The sequence below is a fragment of the Lissotriton helveticus genome, chromosome 11 (genome assembly GCF_964261635.1).
Source record: "Lissotriton helveticus chromosome 11, aLisHel1.1, whole genome shotgun sequence".
Classification (NCBI taxonomy): Eukaryota; Metazoa; Chordata; class Amphibia; order Caudata; family Salamandridae; genus Lissotriton; species Lissotriton helveticus.
Genome location: NC_136072.1, coordinates 1,146,535,815 through 1,146,553,655, shown reverse-complemented (window position 1 = coordinate 1,146,553,655; position 17,841 = coordinate 1,146,535,815). Strand labels below are relative to the sequence as shown.

Here is a 17,841-nt window from a genome sequence, read left to right as displayed (position 1 = left end):
AAATTGACTCTACTCAATCCTCCCAAATAACAACTTTTAACGCAATGTGGGCAATTCCGGAGATAAAAACCCAGTACCAGCGAAAGGACACGAATGGAATAAAACTGGCAACAAAATTGAACCATCTCGGCCTGCGCATCCTCATTGGAAGAATGGCTTCAGATCAACCGGCCGCCTACTCACACATATCCTCCTCTCGAATGGCCACTCTAGATTACATATGGATATCGCTAATGGCCTTCCATCTGGTGTCCCAATTCTTGGTAACACCGTCCTCAGACAGCGATCACGCCACTTTAACATGCAGCATTGCCCTCTGGCCATTACATCGTCCTAACATAAATCCAATAGGGACTGCTTCAGGCCTGCAGAGTGTGAGGAAACTCCGATGGTCAGAAAGTAACCAGGATGTAATTGAAATGGAGGTGGACAAGCTTATGCTCAGAGGTTACCCTGCTGCTTGCATCCAGGTGACTGCCCCCGCTTGGGAAGCTATATTGACCAACTTTAGAGACCTTTTCGCCTCAAAACTGCCAAACAATCGATCTAGGGACATTCCGACTATGACAACTGTCAGTGCAACATCAACCTACAAGAACTGCCAAGAGTAAATTAAATAAGTTACAAAGAAAAACTGCTCATAATGAAAACGACCACAAATTTTTGAAGGAGGATATCATGGATGCGCGGAAAGCCTATAGGAAGGAACGCTTTGCCCTAAAGAAATTGGAAGAAGACCAGCACTGGGTAACAGCCTTTGAGATTATAAAATCTAAAGATCAAAGGAAATTCTGGAATTGGGTTAATAAGGCCAGTAAAACCACCTAACCGCCTACCTCAACTAACATCTCACCGGCGGATTGGGAAACCTACGTTAAAATGCTTTACACAGCTCCATATGGCCAGATCACCAAAAGCCCGGCCTTTCTCGATCAACCAGGAAGAAACCACCACCCTTGTCAATACACTAACGGTTGACATAACCAGAATAATAAAGAAAATGCGTTCGGGTGGCGCCCCAGGACCTAATGGAATCCCGACCCAAGTATTTAAAACCTCTGCTGGAAAATGGGCCCAGATACTGACACCCCTCTTTGAGGTCGGAGTACTGGGTGGCCCCATCCCGGCGTCTTGGCAAGGATCGCTCCTTGTCCCCCTTTCATAAGAAAGGACCGCGCTCCAATCCCGATAACTATCGGATGATAGCTCTCTTAGACGTGGACGGGAAGGCATATGCTAGCATTCTTTTAACAGCACTTACTTCGTGGGCGGAAACCAACAACCTAGTTCCCTTCACTCAAACCGGTTTCCAGAGAGGTGGCCACATTGAAGACAACCTGATATGCATTGCTCATTTGATGGAATCCCCCTTAGCCGCAAAAGGTAAAACCTTACATCTCGGTTTTATCCATTTTCGAAAAGCCTTCGACAGCGTAAGTCTGCCAAAATTGTGGGAAACTTGCAAGATGGGGTATTCCACAGTCGCTACTGAAAGCATTAATCGCTCTACATACTGACACCTGGGTCAAAGTGCGAGTGACATCGAGTTGGTCGACCTCCAATAAAATCTACACTACCAGAGGTTTAACCACTTCGACGCTAATGACAAAGCCAGCTCGTCATGGGCGTTACCTGCCCTGCGCTCATGACGAGCTGGCTTTGTCACAAACAAGCCATTTGCTCCTCTTTGCGCGCACAGCAGGTAAACGCGGTAGCGCTGAAGCGGTTAAAGCAAGGGTGCACCCTTGCACCAATGCTTTTCAACCTGTACCTCGCGGATCTCCACGTATGGCGGTCATGCATTCGTGCTTTCCCTCCAAGAATAGAGTCAAGAAAGATCCAAACTCTTCAATATGCAGATGACACCATACTGCTAGATCAAACCCAGGTAGGTCTCCAGAGACTGTTCGACTCCCTCGCTTAGTACTGCAATATGAACCTGCTTGAGATAAACGTGACGAAAACTAAAGCAATGATAATATCATCTGGAAAAATCAAAAAGACCACGTGGTTCATTGAAGGGAAAAGACTGGAAACTGTCACTACCTATAAGTATCTGGGGGTGTGGATCGACCACAAAGGGAGACACCTCTGTGCACACAACCGAAATGCAGGCCGTGGCCCGTAGTCTAGAAGGGGCCTTTATAAGAACGAAAAGTGCTCTGCACTCTCAAAATCTAGTACAAAATCGCTACAGAGGTTTACATCGTGTCCAGGTCTTTGCCAGATCACCGCTACAGGAGTAGCCCTTGTTAAAAACTGCTTACAGTTCCCGAGGAGGAAGGAGTTTCACCAGCGCGGCCGCAGAGGAGGCGAGAGGCCCCGGGACTGCGAGGTACAGCGTAATCACCACCAGCTGTTTCCTCTTCCCGGGCGGGCCGCGCCCCCTCCCAGTGCCCCGCCCCCATTGAAGTGCTCTTAACCTCTCGCGGCCCCCGCTTCGCGGGTGCCGCTCGCTACAGAGGTTTACATCGTGTCCAGGTCTTTGCCAGATCACCGCTACAGGAGTAGCCCTTGTTAAAAACTGCTTACAGTGCCCGAGGAGGAAGGAGTTTCACCAGCGCGGCCGCAGAGGAGGCGAGAGGCGCGGCCCCGGGACTGCGAGGTACAGCGTAATCACCACCAGCTGTTTCCTCTTCCCGGGCGGGCCGCGCCCCCTCCCAGTGACCCGCCCTATTTCACCTTTTACTGTTTTTAAGCAAGGTCGCCAACGCGCATCGCGGGACGCGCGCGGGTCGACGCCCGGGCGAAGCCCGGGCAAAGGGCGGGCCCTCTACGGCCAGAAGAGGCTGGGCTGGGCCAGAGGTCCTGGTCCCTGATTCCCGTAAGTTGTGTTCCATTTCTCTACTGATCCTGCCTCTACTCTTTCATGTATGATGGCAACAGCTGCTACCAGCTGCCACTGCGGGAGTAGATAAAAATGTGGGCTTGTTAAATCGAACCCTGGACGATTACTTTCTGAAACCAGCTCCCGAGGGTAACAAGGAGCTGCTGCTAGCAGAGAGGAGGGCAGATCGCCGCCGCTCAATAGATCGTATAAAAAACAGAACATTTTCTGAACCTATAATGTCTGTTACTCTGGACGACGATCTGATTACTACACCAGCAGACACTACGTCACTAACTGCCAGCGTGCCCTTGCTCCTTCAAGAATGTTTAGCCCCAGCTGTGTCACCTACCCAAATCCAACAAGACTCATTAACCGTGTCGAATGCCCCTAATAACACTTCCAAGATTTTGATCTCACCTACAATTAGACCCGGCAAAGTTGTAAGAGGAAAAAGTTTGAGGTCACCGTCACTTAAAATGAATGGGCCCCCACCTTCTAAAAGGAGACGGAAAACAACAACTGCAAATAAGTCCAAATTAAGCCACACAGAGTTTGGCAAAAAGGCGAACATTGCCGCTATAACGTCATTGGGAGGTCCCGTCATTAAACAAGTAACAGCAGCTGTTTCTCCTACCCTAAAAACTTTATCTCAAGCAACTACAGAGCTAGACATTGCCTATACTCAAATGGAAGAAGACTTACAACCTGCTTCCTTTAAGTCTCTTTTGGACAATATTGAGTTGATTGTACGTACTTACACGCTTGCAATGGCAGAAAGATTTAAAGGGTTGGAGTCAAGGATGGGTAAAATAGAGGGGGACCTGACCAAGTTAGGGAATTTTGTTCGGTCAGAAGGGCCTTCAAAAGTGCAACAACAAAAAGTTATCACAAAAACGCACCCTCTCTCAAAAAATGTTGTTGTCCCTACACCCTCTGCATCCTCTATTGGTAATAGTCAGGCAGCAGTAGCAATTCCAGCTGCCCCTAACCGATCGCATGCGGTTGTGATAATACCTGACGGCAACAGTTCAAATAAATCTCTGTCAACAGAATTAATAGCAGCTCAGGGAAGACCAACTGCTGCAACCTCAGACAGTAATGCTGCCACTACAGTTAACATCTTGACCAGGGAACCTAGTACCCTTCCAGATAGACACCCTAGACCCGACGGGAATGTGATTACCCGGGGGAGAGGGGGTCAGACTAGGATACCGCTTATGGAACTTCCACCAGAAGCACTACCGTATGTGGTTGTACTCACCGGGGTCCCAGAACTGACTAATGGAAAAAGAGAGGGATATTTTCAACTACAAAATATAAAATAACGCACTGGCTCTCTCTGTATAGACCTAAACCCAACCTGGTAAATGGCGAAATAGTTCATGTCCGTCGCCTGACTTGGTTGGGGGGCAGAGCGAAGGATATAGGGGGTGACGTTGTGGTTATAAATTTTAGGGACAGTAAAGCAGTACAACATATACTAAATTGGCCTTTTGCCAATGAAAATATTTGCATTGTACCACGTCCCTTGACGTACTTTTACCCCAGATCCGCTGTATTTCCCCCACAATACTCCACTAATAACACCTATTTTACCCCCCAGTCCCTAATCATGGAGTCTGCACTGAATCCTGCATATATGCCTTATTTAGCTCCGACACCTGCAATGCAGGGGTGGAATACTATACCACTAACCCACAAAATAGAAGCAAAGGGTAGTATGACACATGTGATGCCATTTACTCCCCTAGAGCTTTATAATAGGTTTGAGGCCTTTAGCGGCCTGGAGGAATGTGACTGATGTTTAAGGTATGTAGAGGGTGTCGGGGAGGGTGAAAATGTTTCCTGTATCACAAGGTCACAGGAAGAGAAGGGTATTTGCTGCTATGAAACAGAAACACATATTGCTGTAACATATGTTGATATGAATAGTAGTTCACCCGCTGTTTTACCCACAGTGTCTTCCAGGATTAACGAGGTGTCTTTACTGCCTTTACCTGCTATAATGTCAGATAATAGTGTCTCTGTAAGTGATGTTGATAAGGGTGTACGTATGATAGGTTGCCATGAAGACCATCCTAGTATGTCACTGGTAACTTTGGACCTTCCACCCATAGTCAACAACTCTCCTGTCTCGTATGGGGTTCATGTTCCTATCCGGGAGCTATTAGAACCGGTTGCAGCAAGTATTGTGGATACGGGGATCACACATATTGAGATACCGACCCCAACACCCGCACCAATTATTAGTGAAACTCTTATATGTCCAGCATCAGACGATTGTGTGAGCCTAATCTCGTGGAACATAGCTGGCTTGGCCGACAAGTTATGTGACCCAGCCTGGTTATCATTTATTAAAAAATTTACCATTGTGTGCCTTCAAGAGACGTGGTTGGAGGACAAAAACGTCCACATAGAAGGGTTTTTAAGCTTTATCATTCCAGCGGCCGCCTCGACTAGGGGCAGAGCAAAGGGGGGCCTGGCCACCTTTATAAACTTGGGCTTGCTCTGCAAAATCAGCATCTGTCATAATGATAACTTGAACATTCAGATGCTTGACTTAAAAAATGGCAAGAATGTTTTGACTCTGGTCAACTTTTATAATGCTAATAGCAGTAATGGTGGTTGTAACATCATATCCCTAACAGAATTATTGAGAAAAAATGCAAACACTGCATCCCGGAACCTGATGATAGTAGGTGACTTTAATGTTCACCCATGTGGTAATCCAGGCTCTACCCCAATGGGCTCCCTGGGATGTAACAGTGTTGAAGGTTTTCACTTTTCTCATACCAGGGGTGGTAAGAACCTAAATGACTTAGTGAATGATAATAACTTAACAGTAGCTATGTCCATGGTTCCTGATACAAAAATCTTTGACACACCAACTTTCAAAGGACACGGTCAGGGATCCTTTATAGATCATATATTTCTATCTTCAGATCTTGTACAATGGGTTTTGCAATTTACTATTCTCCTCAGTGTATATAGTGATCATAACCCCCTAGTTATTAGCTTGGGTGGGTTTTTACTCACCAAACGACCGTCTCGCAATGACCGAGGCACGCTGAGTTGTATAAATGGCAGACGCCGTATTAAATGGACAATGATAAACCAAGACAATTTATATTCTAAAATAAATAGTGCATGTGAGGAGGAGCTGTCAGCATGCTCATCTTTTGATTCATCCTCCATGAATATTTTGACTGGGTTTGCAAGACTGGTTTCTAAAATTGGCGCCATGCTAACAGCACCAACAAAGGGGCAAAGTAGAAAACATGTTAAATGGTTTGACCACAACTGCTCAAAGGCAAGCAGAGACCTGAAGAACGCCTTAAAAATTAAACCTAGAGACCCTGACCTGATAAAAAGTCTTCGTGTGTCTTATAGGAAAGCATTAGCCGTTAGAAAAAAGGAAATTAAGGCTAACGCAATAGAATCCCTCCTTGATCCTACAGTGCTGGGGAACAGCAGCAAAGTCTGGCAAATTATCAACAAACCATTGTTTGATAACCCAAATGACACAGTCCTAGGTACAAGCATTTCAGAAGGGGAGTGGGTGACCCACGTTAGTACAATTTTTAAGAGTAATGAGCATGGGGTAGAAAATGCCTTATTAATACCATCTGTAAACCCATTATGCTTTACAGTTAATGAGGTTGTAAGGGGGATTCAGGGTCTAACTAGCAACAAGGCCCCGGGCCCGGATGGTTTACCACCGGACCTGTTTAAGTCTAGTATCCCCTTTTGGGCTCCCGTCCTCACGGCGGTAATAAATGCAGCAGTTATAACGGGGTGCCCAAATACGTGGGGTCTATCGACCATAGTCCCCGTTTTTAAAAAAGGCGACCGCAGCAGTCCATTATGTTACAGGCCGATTTCTTTAATAAATTCAGTAGTTAAAGTGGTAGGGGGGGTAATTCTTAATAGGCTATCTACATGGGCTAAAGACAATAATATTCTATCACCTATACAATATGGGTTCAGACCCGGCCACTCGACTATCACACAATGCCTGAACCTATATTTGATTTTAAGTAAATATACCTTTGCTAGACAAGGAACTGTCTACATGGCATTTATGGACCTGTCGTCCGCTTTCGATTGCGTGGACAGAAGCTTATTATGGGCTACCTTGTTGAGAATGGGTGTAGAGAGGAATCTTGTCAACTTCCTAGCCGACTTGCATTCGGATACAAAAGCTAACGTCCGTTACACCCAAGACCTTAAAGTAACGGACGAATTTAGAATAAACCGGGGAGTTCGACAAGGCTGCATTTTGGCCCCATTTCTCTTTAACCTGTATATAAACGAACTGGAGGAATTTCTTTTAAATACTGAAGCAGACTACCCCCTTGTTGAGCGCAAGGGGGTGCCTGTGCTACTCTACGCAGACGATGCGGTTCTTATATCTAGGACAGCAATCGGTCTCCAAAAATTACTAAATTCCTTCTTTAAGTTTATGGAGTCACGTGGCCTTAGCATAAACAACTCCAAGTCCTATGTCATGAAAACAGGAAAGGGTACCCGGAAAACTGACTCCTTTAGCATAAATGGGGAGAAAATCCCTTCAACTAATTCTTTCTCATATCTTGGGGTCCTCTTAGACTACAAATTAACGTGGGGCCCCGCAGTGTCCAAAAAGAAGGGCGAAACAACAAGGGTAAATGCGGCCATTCTTGGCTTTGGGAAAAAAAATGGCAACTGCCCTACGGCCGCACTGCTCAAACTATACCAGGCAAAAAGTGTTGCTGTTGCCTGCTATGGTAGCGAGCTCTGGGGCTATCGTAAGATAAAAGACCTAGAGGTTGCAGAAAATAACGTCCTGAAAAAGATATTGAGGCTGCCAAGGGGTACTGGGAATTACTCTGTACACGAGGAGTTGGGGGTCCCTTATTTAAGTGACAGAATAGCAGTGAACCCGGTTTTGTGTTGGCTGAATTGTTGGCTTAATACCGACATTCCACTCACACATGCCCTACTGAAAGAGGCCTTATTGTTAGACGGTAGGTTTAAAATTCCGTGGGTAAAATATATAAAGGATTGTTTGACGGCAATTGGCCGTTCTGACTTGTTTTATGCTCCCAACCTGATTACAAAACCTGATGTCGTCTCGGTAAAAAACGCCATATTACTGGTAAGATGTACTGACAGAGAAGAGGTTGAGATACAGAAGGATAGTGTCAGGAAACACCTATTACTTAAAACCTGTCCACAAACGGAACCTTATTTGACATGGCCTATGACTAGTTATGAACGGTTTTTGCTAATAAGGTTCCGTTTCGATCTATATCATCTTCTACTGGCGGTACCAAGTGGGGCTCAACGGGGTGAGGTGTTGCCAGCTTGTGGCTGCGACGGTAAGTCTCCTCAAGACCTGGCACACTTTCTTTTTATTTGCCCTTATTATTCTATCCCACGGAAATTATACCTTAAACCGTGTCTTAAAAAACTGAATTTTTTTACAAATCAAGCCCGCACTTTACTACCTACAACTACTGAATTGTGACTGTACTTTATTTGTCTGTAACTTTTTAAAAAAGCCATTTGTTTTAGGAAAAGTATGGACGGATAATTATGCTGTGAATGTTTTAGGTGCTTTTTAAACAATATAGTAATTTGTTTTTTTTAACCTTATATTGCTCATGCTTATAGTGCCCGCTGTACCTTCTTTTTCTTGTACTGTATACTGTGTCCTTTACTTGCCACATGAAATGTAATGTCTGGAATGTTTTTAAAATGTGTACTTATGAATTGTACTTTTATGATTGTAATTTTTACAATCGAATAAAGATTTTTGATTTGATTAGTACCACATAAAACTGATCACCGCAAAATTACTCCCCACTATCTCCTTTGGTGCAATATTATTCAAAGACAAAATGAATAATTGGTTGGACAGAGCACAATTGTCCTGTTATCGTAGGGTTTTTCGGCTGCCAAATTCAACCGCCCATGCCCAAATTCGGAAAGAATTTGGACTGTCTTCCCAGAGATGGATAATGAGTGCACGCTACATTAACTATTGTTTAAAAACAAAGCACGCTAGCCCTCACTCCTTAAAAAGCGTTCTATGCTTAGTCCTCAGCAACCACAAAACATTGTGGAACAAATATCTGACATCATGTCTAGAATCCCTCAAAGCAAAGGACATATGGTCATCCTCGTTGCCCATTGCGGCGAAAACAAATCTTCTAACCAAACAAGCAAAAGTTCTATCAAGCGACCACGACGAGCAACGGGTCGCTCAGCTCTTCCATGGCCCCTGGGTTTCAAAATCATACAACCAGAAAATGTTTCTGCCATATCTGGCAGCTCCTATGAAAGTTCACATAAAACTTCAATAATGCGATTTCGTTTTGGTTTAATCCCGCTGATGGCATACAATTTTGGCCAGGGGTACAGGAAAGAGGCCTCGTCTCGATGCCGCTTTTGCAAGCAGGAGGAGGAAAACCTTATCCACATACTGTGCATTTGCCAAAAACTCTGAATCCAAAGAAACTTCTGGTTCCGTCCTATTTGGCTTTTTCTTAACATCAGGACCTGCCAGGAAGCACTAGACGCTTGCATGAGGGGAGACTCGCCGCAGTTGGCGGCCCGTTTTGTTAAGTTTATTCTAGACATTAATTCCCCTAATCTGATTTCCGACCCAGCCTGAGTTTTCCTCATCTCCTGGTGACACTACTGTACGTCTTTTTTATTAATTAATAATTTCTTTGTTTTTAACTGTTCCGTGTATCTCTTCACCCTTAATACGTAATGGTCATCCTAGTGTGTGTACATTGCAATGATTTTAATTAATTGCGCAATAAAAAACTTTACTTTACTAACAATCGTGCTGGAGTACACACGATATGAAAGGCTGTAGGATGCTAATTGTTTCTTACACTACATATAGCTTATAAATGAACTGTGCAAATATTTCAAAATATATTTCAGTAGCCCGGAGAACCACTTAAAAAAATTCTTTGTTTAAAGTGTGTGATGGAAACAGATTTGAATGGGATCAGGGGCACTTTACTTGCTTTGCAAATGATACATTTTTGCTGAAACATGATTTACACACATCATTGATTATACACTATAACATTTTACCAATAAAATTGCATGTCCATGGGAATCTTTGTGACCATTTCAATGGGAAGGTGCTGCCTGTAAATGAGTGCACTACCACATCACTCTGCAGTAAAAAAAATTATAAGTGAGTTAAATATGAACAGAGAAACATTCCTGTCCCGCCCTGACGATAATGCTATTGGTGAACTAAGAGGCAAGTCCAGGATCATATGTACCTTGTATGTGGCTAGATTGTTATTGTACATGGAGCAACAGTTTACTCTATTAAATCAAACGAGTTTTTGTGCAACAGGAATTCTGAATCCACATACTTGAAGGTGCTCTCGTAATAATGAAAGAAAAGGTGACTCAGTGGAATAAAATGTTTGTCTAAGATTACGCAATTTGAGACCAGTTTAAGGGTTAAGTGCATTCAATGTCGTAGCGGGGGGGGGCAGGGGGGTGTTGGGGGCGGACCGCCCTAGACGGCACGAACTTTGGTGGCGGCAGCCGCCCCCCCCCTCCCCCGTTCTTACCTACAAGAATCGTGCACACCGCTCTTCGATCAGGCTGCCTTGGGTGGCAAACGCAGGTGCCGCCACAGGCGTCCTAAGGCCTAGCCACACCACTGAGTGCATTGCAGTTGGCTCAAGTAGATTTAAGTCCCTAGACCAGCATGTCTGGTAACATTTTTAGGACATTTCGAGGCCTGAGCTGTGAGGGAGGGCTGTAAGCACTTGCCTCTAGAGCCTGTAAATAAAGGATTTTTTATCGCACTCTAGGCTAACCTTTGGGTTTGCGTGCACCCATCTGTGGTGGGAGCAAACCCCCAGGCTCCTGCACATTGTGGGGACGATGCTCCGCTAACCCTGTGCTCATTGTACACCCATCTGCAGGACCTAGCTAAACCTGATCTATATGTATTGCTGGGCTAAGCTAACCCTTAAGAGTCTAGCTAAACCTCCTAGTTACTCTGGGCTCAGCGTGCACCCTTCTGGGGACAGTGGAGGTTTTGCTGAAATCTCTGGCGCCATACACTGCATGACCGGGGTGCAATGATCATGGGTTTTCATGCCCATCTATATTTATTTCACCGCCAGCCTTCATGTGCCCTATAGGGCTGGGCTAATGTGGGGTGTGGCTAAACCTTGGAGTCTGCAGGTGCTAGACTGAACTGTCTGACTCCCCTGGGTCTGCAGCTACCACGGGGCTGTTCTGCCCTTAAGCTCTGCACCCACAGCTCAAGAGGATGAGACTATTCCTTGAACTATCCCTCGGGCTGTGTGAGTGGCCGAACGCTGGGAATGGAGATGCTATCTCACGTCATTCAGCTTGGATTTGTAGTGTGCGGCTAATCAACCGTGGGTATCCTGGCGCCTTAGTTCTTGCTGGGATCAGTCGAAGAATAGAAGAAACCAGTACAAAACCATGTAAATGAGGGAAAAGCAAGGCGAGAGCACCCAAAAAACAGGGGAAAAGCAAGGCAAAGGCACTCAAACTAACAGGGGGAAAGTGAGGAGAAAGGAGTGAAAATGAGGGAAAAGCAAGGAGAAAGCAGTCCTCTTCTAGGCTCTGATCCTTCTGCTATTAAAAAGAGGGGCAGAGCTAACACTCTGCTCTACACTTCGATTTAGGTTGAGCTGGCTCCAATCTCCATACACCTCGGAAATCTAATACAGTTGTTAGGCAACTTTTTTGCATGCTCTACATATTATCACAAGAAATCTGTATTTGGTAGTTTTATTTCACCTCTTTCAAATTGCTGTTTGTGAGTTAAATCTGCATGTTTTCTCTTGTGTTAGTAAATACTGTTTCTTTAAATAGCAGATAATAGTGACCACATAGGATAACTGTGAAGGGTCTTTAAGTTTTGGGAAAGGAACTGGCTCTTAATATTCACTGTGCACCAGTGTTTTGGAAGGGGAAACCTGCCTAATCCTATTGATCATATATTTTAATTTCTTACTTTCTAAATCTTATCTCTTAAACCCATTGTGATTAGCAGGGTATGACTACAGCGGGTGAATTTATATGTAGCTTATCTGACTAATAAGATGTGTTCTACCTAGGCTGCCAACAAACCTGCTTGACTGACCACAACACGCAGCGAAAAATCTGAATATCTTCTTGAGGTAAGTCTTGATGAGTGCTGCTTATGCCCCTGTCTGGAGTAAACTTTCAGGTATGCCTGCTCTTTAGTATACTCGTTGTTGCTGTGGAAATTGTACATCGATACACCAAGCAGGTAAGAAGAATTTTTAGTAAGCCTTCACACACGTGTGCCCTTCTTCAGACGTGTCGATTTGGAAGTGGCTCCTCCCGCTAGAGAGAAGTTTTGAGCCAGCACTCGCACACCACAAATACTGAAAATTATGTAGTTCTTTATGTTGGCCGTTTGATCTTCTATTAAGTTGATAGTGTCTGTATCAACAACAGTATTTTAAACCTATATCCCTGTTTGTTGATACTTGTCTGTTTTCTTTTTGTTCATTTTTGCAATACTTTGAAATAGGAGTAGTGGATGTAGGCAACCATAATAGGACATTCATTAGTTTCAACAACAAAAAAAAGTCGGGGGACACATTGATTCTGTGGGAGTAGGCAAGTAAGACTTCAGGCTGACTGGGTTTCAATTTTGTTAGATGGGGTGTAGCCTTGTGCTGGTGATCGGGGCTACTGTCCTCCTTCACCACCCTTAACACTACTGAAGATTTTTCTCAAACTGAAAGCAGGCTCCGGTTTGCCAGAATCCTTGAGAGCAGATTGTGCAGACACTTAAACGAGGGTGTGCTGTGAGGCCCCACAAATGGCAATACAGCTCTGTCTATATCTGTTAACACATAATCTCGTAACTGGAGCATATTTAACCAGCAAGTCGCAGCTTGGTGCGTGATTTGACATTTGCCAGGGCAAGGCAAGGGGAGAGGAGTTGGCCTATTGGCTAGGGTGCTCGACCTCGGACCTGGGGAACTGGGTTTGAGTCTCGGCAATGACGCTCAACATCCTGTGATTCTGGGCAAAACACGTAATCTCCCCGCGCCTAAAAAAATGAATGCGTGTCCTCATGGAACGTAACTGGTGCTATGTAAAGCCCTCTGATACCCAATTCGGGTCAAGTTCGCGCTATATAAAACTCTGCAAAAAAAAAGGCATCATGGGCAGTTTGTACCATGGTGGCATCATGACCGCTCTGGTGGTAAACCCTCCCAAATGTTATCTGGTTCTGTACCTTTTTAATAACTATTTGCTGTTTGGTAAATATATGAATGTTCCTAAATTCACATAGGCTTTAAAAATACCCACTTGTCACATTATCGGAGGTGATGTAAGAACACCATGCTCTTCAAGGGTAAAACAATTTTTTTTAAAAAGCACTGTATGATGATTGTCCATGTGCTGATCATCACATGTTGTGTGAGGAACACAAAAATAAAGAGGTTTTACATTTATTAGTAATTTTTGATGTAAACATTTAGGCATCCTATCCTCTAAGCATCTACGGACAGGGGAAATATTCTCAGGATACCCGCACAGGTGACCGTTAAAACCTCACTGGAACCCATGCAGGAATTTTGCCTTTCAGATATGCTGGGGCAGGTTCCTCCAAGCAATATCTATCTTTAGTTCACCAGCTGGCTAACATTATTTTCATCACCAGTCTAAAACTGCAGTGCTAATCAGAAGTAAATCCTATTTTATTGCATTTGGACCTAAGTTTGCAAAGCGGTCTCTAAATATGTATGCCTTAAAGTTGGGTATGAACCTAATGTTAGGAGAGAAAGGGGAGTAGTAAGAAACTCTTCTTTGTGAACAGAGCTTTAAAAGTGCATTGTCTAGGTTGAAAACTTTTTTTAATGCCCCTAAATTAATTAAAGAATGTCTAGAAGGCTGAGAGTCTTGGAACAGTGCAGTATTTGGGTTCTTTCCAATGTGCAGCTTAAGATCACGGCACTGGCTTTCCATTCTTCTAATTTCTACTACAAGTAAGTCATGTCAATGAGATGTTTAATGCAATGTTTTTATACTTTTGATTTAGACCAAATGTGCAACTTATCTTGCAAGTTATATGAATGTGAAACTGGGGGAGATGTCAGGATAAATGTGTGTTAGATGAGCTCATTTCAGTAAGATGCATGGTTTCTTGCCCAAAAATATTGGGTGTAGTTGTAGATGAAATGTTGATGAATGAATCTGTATCTTTCTCTTGGGTGTACTTGTAGAAGACAGATGTCATATGCTGTGTGGAAAGACAAAGGGCAGCCCCAAAATGGAGGCCAAGCCCATAAAACTGAATTTGCTTCCTTGCGTCTTCTCTGAAGGCATATGTAGGCCACAGGAGTTCCTTAGTACACATAATTTTACTCTAACTGGCAGCTTCCCATCATTAGTGACTTTCTCTTCAGGAGTTAATAGTATTGCTTATGTGACCGTGTTACATCTGGTGGAGATCAGTCCCTCTGACATAGAGTTGGGATCTTGTTGAAGCAGCTTAATGTAAAAACAGACGTGAGATCAGAATCCCGTAAGTTAAAAGAGGGTTCTTGATGACTTGACAGTTGTGAAAGGGGGTTTCTTGCGTCACTTCCGGTGCTTATTTGCTTTTGAAGTTTTATGGCACGCTATGAACTTAATTTATTGCTCATATTTTTCTCCTGTCCTAAACTTACTTGATAATAGTTTTTCCTTAATGTTTCTATGTGCAATGTTGTTTTTGCTCATTATCCACGATTATACTAAATGCTTCTAATGCACTGTTTGTTTGCTGTCTTTGCAGGTTGAAAAAACAAACTTAGTTTATGAGGAAGAACACTTCTGCTAACATTGAGACTATTTAAGCTGAGTGCATTGTGATTTCCAGTGATTAAGACAGTGATTTCTGAAGCTGTCTGCATTAATGAAAAGAACAATGTAGTCAGGTTAACTTAATCATCAGCCACACATTGACTCGGACACGCTGCCATACTTCGATGGACTTGTGCATGTCAGGAATATAGCATTTATAATTTATTTAAAGTATTGTGTAATCCAAATAATTGTATTTTTAAATATGGAAAAATGCAAGCATTCACCAGCCCTTCCACAGGAGGCTGGAGAAGAAACTGTGGCAGCAGGTACTGCTTGTCCTCTGATGTCTGGGGAGGAGCATCCACCACTTTCCCTACAATGTGAAAAAAGTGTAAATCTATGCAGACCCTTCTCTCGGATATCCGATTTAGAGACCATATCCTCCCCCGTCCAGAGTGGAAAGCAAGAGACACTACCTTCCCTGCAAGGGGACCAGAATGAGGTTTCTACAGAACGTTTATGGCATCAGAAGCCTGCTGACAAGCCCTTGTTGCTCACCCAGGAAAGTGAAAAAAATGTGATGCCGTTTAATCCTCTGCCTTTAACGTCTCTTTTGCAAACCGAACAAGAGAAAACACCATCCAGTACCAGGCCTCTGCCTGCTGAAGAACACCGAGCACTTGCACGTAAAAAGCTAAAGAAACAGGCGTTGGCACGTAGTCCGGGGCATCTGCAGGCTTCTGAAGGATCACTGGCAGTTCCCCGAAAAAAGCTGAAAAAAAAAGTGGCAGCATGTTGTTCTGGGCCTGTCCAAACTGGTGAAGGGCCACTGCCAACTACCCGTAAAACGCTGAAGAAAAAGCTGGTAACGGGTAGTCCGCGGTCCCTGCAACTTGGGGAAGAACCTGACTCTGGCTCCGACACAAATCAGAAGAGAAACGTTTTTCTAAGTAGTTCCGCACCCTTGCAGTCTGCGGATGAGCTGCAGCTGCCTCTTGTGCAAGTGGACCAGGGTAGGGGGACTCCCTGTCCTGTGTCTACAAACCCACCCTCATGTTCTCCACATCCTAGTGAAACGGTAATGGCTCCTCCGTATTGTACCTGGTTCCAGCTTCCTGACAAAGAGCCACCACCAGTCTCTCCTCCTCCCCTTCCTCTCGAAGGTGAAGGGGGTGGCCTCCTAATAAGTACCTTGTGCCATTTGCCATCCTGTGATCCACCATTGCCAATTCCAGAGCAGGAGAGTGTATCATCCAGTGCCTCATCTCAGCCTGCTGAGCTGGTCCTGCCACCACCTTTAATAGAAGTTAAGAGCGAGGACACTCCTTATAGTGCATGCCCTTACCAGCATGCTGAACAGAACATGGGCACTTCTAGTAGTTGCTTGCCGTCACTACCTACTGGAGAACTTCAGTCACTTCCTTTGGAAAGTAAAATCATTGAGGCAATTCCATCCTGTCCCTGGTCTCTGCTGCCTCCTATAGAGCCTCCTCAACCTCCTCTGCACGATAAATTGTTTGAGGCAACTCCTTATAGTGAGTCATTGCCCACACCTCCCGAAAAATCTGAAGCACCTCCAATTCCTTATAGCCCCTGGCTTCAGATGCCAAGCGACAAAGCAACACCGCCTCTGGTAAGCCAGACGACTGCATGTAGTACTTGGCCTTTGCCATCTGCTAATGGGCCCCCGTCCCCCACACTGAGCATAAAGAGTGAGGGCTCCCCGTATAGTATCTGGGCTATGACGCCAGCTGAAGACCAACCATTTCTTACCCTTCACAGTGTGAAGGTAGAGCAACCTTCTTATTACCCTTGGTCTCAGCAGCCTGCTGAAGAGGACGCCTCACCTCGGATTGAGACAGCAGCGTATGATCTCTGGCCTACGCAGTCTCATGAAGAGCCTGAGCAGCCTCTCCTGCAGACTCAAAAGAAAGAGTGGGCTCCATATAGTCCCTCCTCTCCAACACGCGATGAAGATTGCTCACCAGCTCCGCTGCATACAGGAATCCTGCAGACTATTAAGACTGAGTCAGACCCATCTCTTCTGTCAATTTGTCAAAATGAGGCATCTCCATCAGTCCTGCCAACACCGCAGGAAGAACCTCCAAACTCCCAACAGAGTAGTGCAATTGAGGCAACTTCATTTCTCCCCTTGCCACCAACACCTGTTGAGGCTTTGCCATCTCTGCTGCAAAATCCAAAAAGTGAATACACACAGTCTTGTCCCACACCTCTTGAGCAACCCCCGCCAGCTCCACTGCCAAGTAAAGAGTGTGAGGTGACACAGTCCCGTCCTTGGCCTCCAGCACTTGCCAAACAGCCTCCACCGCCTCCCCTGCAAACGTCCAGTGATGACGTGGATATGGACGTTGGCTCTGGTGGTGATGGACAGTCCAATCTACCTGCTGGAGATACTCAACCCTACGCTTCTACACAGCTTTTATCAAAAGGATCTTCATCACAGTCTTGTAGTACAGTTTTGCAGCCTGTGTTGAGCAAACAAAGCCCTGGGACAACGCTGAAGTTCACGCCTGATCTTAACAAGCTGAAAGGGGTACAGATTAGTGTTAGCTTTACAGAAAGTAGCAAGCGAAAAGACAGAACTGTTCAGTATACTGCAGAGGGACAAGTTGATGATGATGATGATGATGAGGAGGATTTTCACTGTAGCGTGGAACTTGTCAACAGGGACTTGCATGCTTGTCCTTTTGGGGGTAGTAATAAGGACACAGGGCGCAGTGTGGGTGATCGTGTTATCAAGAAAGATGATGTGAATCATGTTGATCAGGAGAATCAAGTGGAGTATGCTGTACTGGACGAGTTGGAGGATTTCACTGATAATCTTGGAGTGGACAGCGTGAGCTTCACCTCAAAAGCCATCGTTCAAAGGGACCGTGCTGGGCCTGACCTCTTACCCTCATATGAGGTATGTCTTAATTGTATGTATTGTGTGTGTATGTGAAATGTTTCATGCAAAGCAGTAGTTATATTTGAGTACATTAACGTAGAAGATTTCAGACTTTATTTTTTAAAGTGACACCTCCGCCCATCTTATCAAATATAAGCAAACATTTGGAGAAACTGTTGCTTGTGAGGCAGTTGTGGTTTACAGTGGCTTGTGAATTTGCTTCTCGTACAGCCTTGAATGGTGTTGGTGTCATTTCCTCTCA

At 44.7% G+C, this 17,841-nt stretch overlaps 1 protein-coding gene across 1 annotated transcript in view; it reads left to right on the top strand.

Annotated features, from left to right (window-relative positions):
• Positions 1–17,841, top strand: part of DGCR8 (DGCR8 microprocessor complex subunit) — a 256,117-nt gene that overhangs the window by 24,607 nt on the left and 213,669 nt on the right. Inside the window, exons 2-3 of the mRNA XM_078667925.1 lie at positions 11,956–12,018; positions 14,661–17,597. Coding sequence (XP_078524051.1) covers positions 14,934–17,597 — 2,664 coding nt within the window. The 5' untranslated portion in view covers positions 11,956–12,018; positions 14,661–14,933. The remainder of the gene's footprint in view (positions 1–11,955; positions 12,019–14,660; positions 17,598–17,841) is intronic.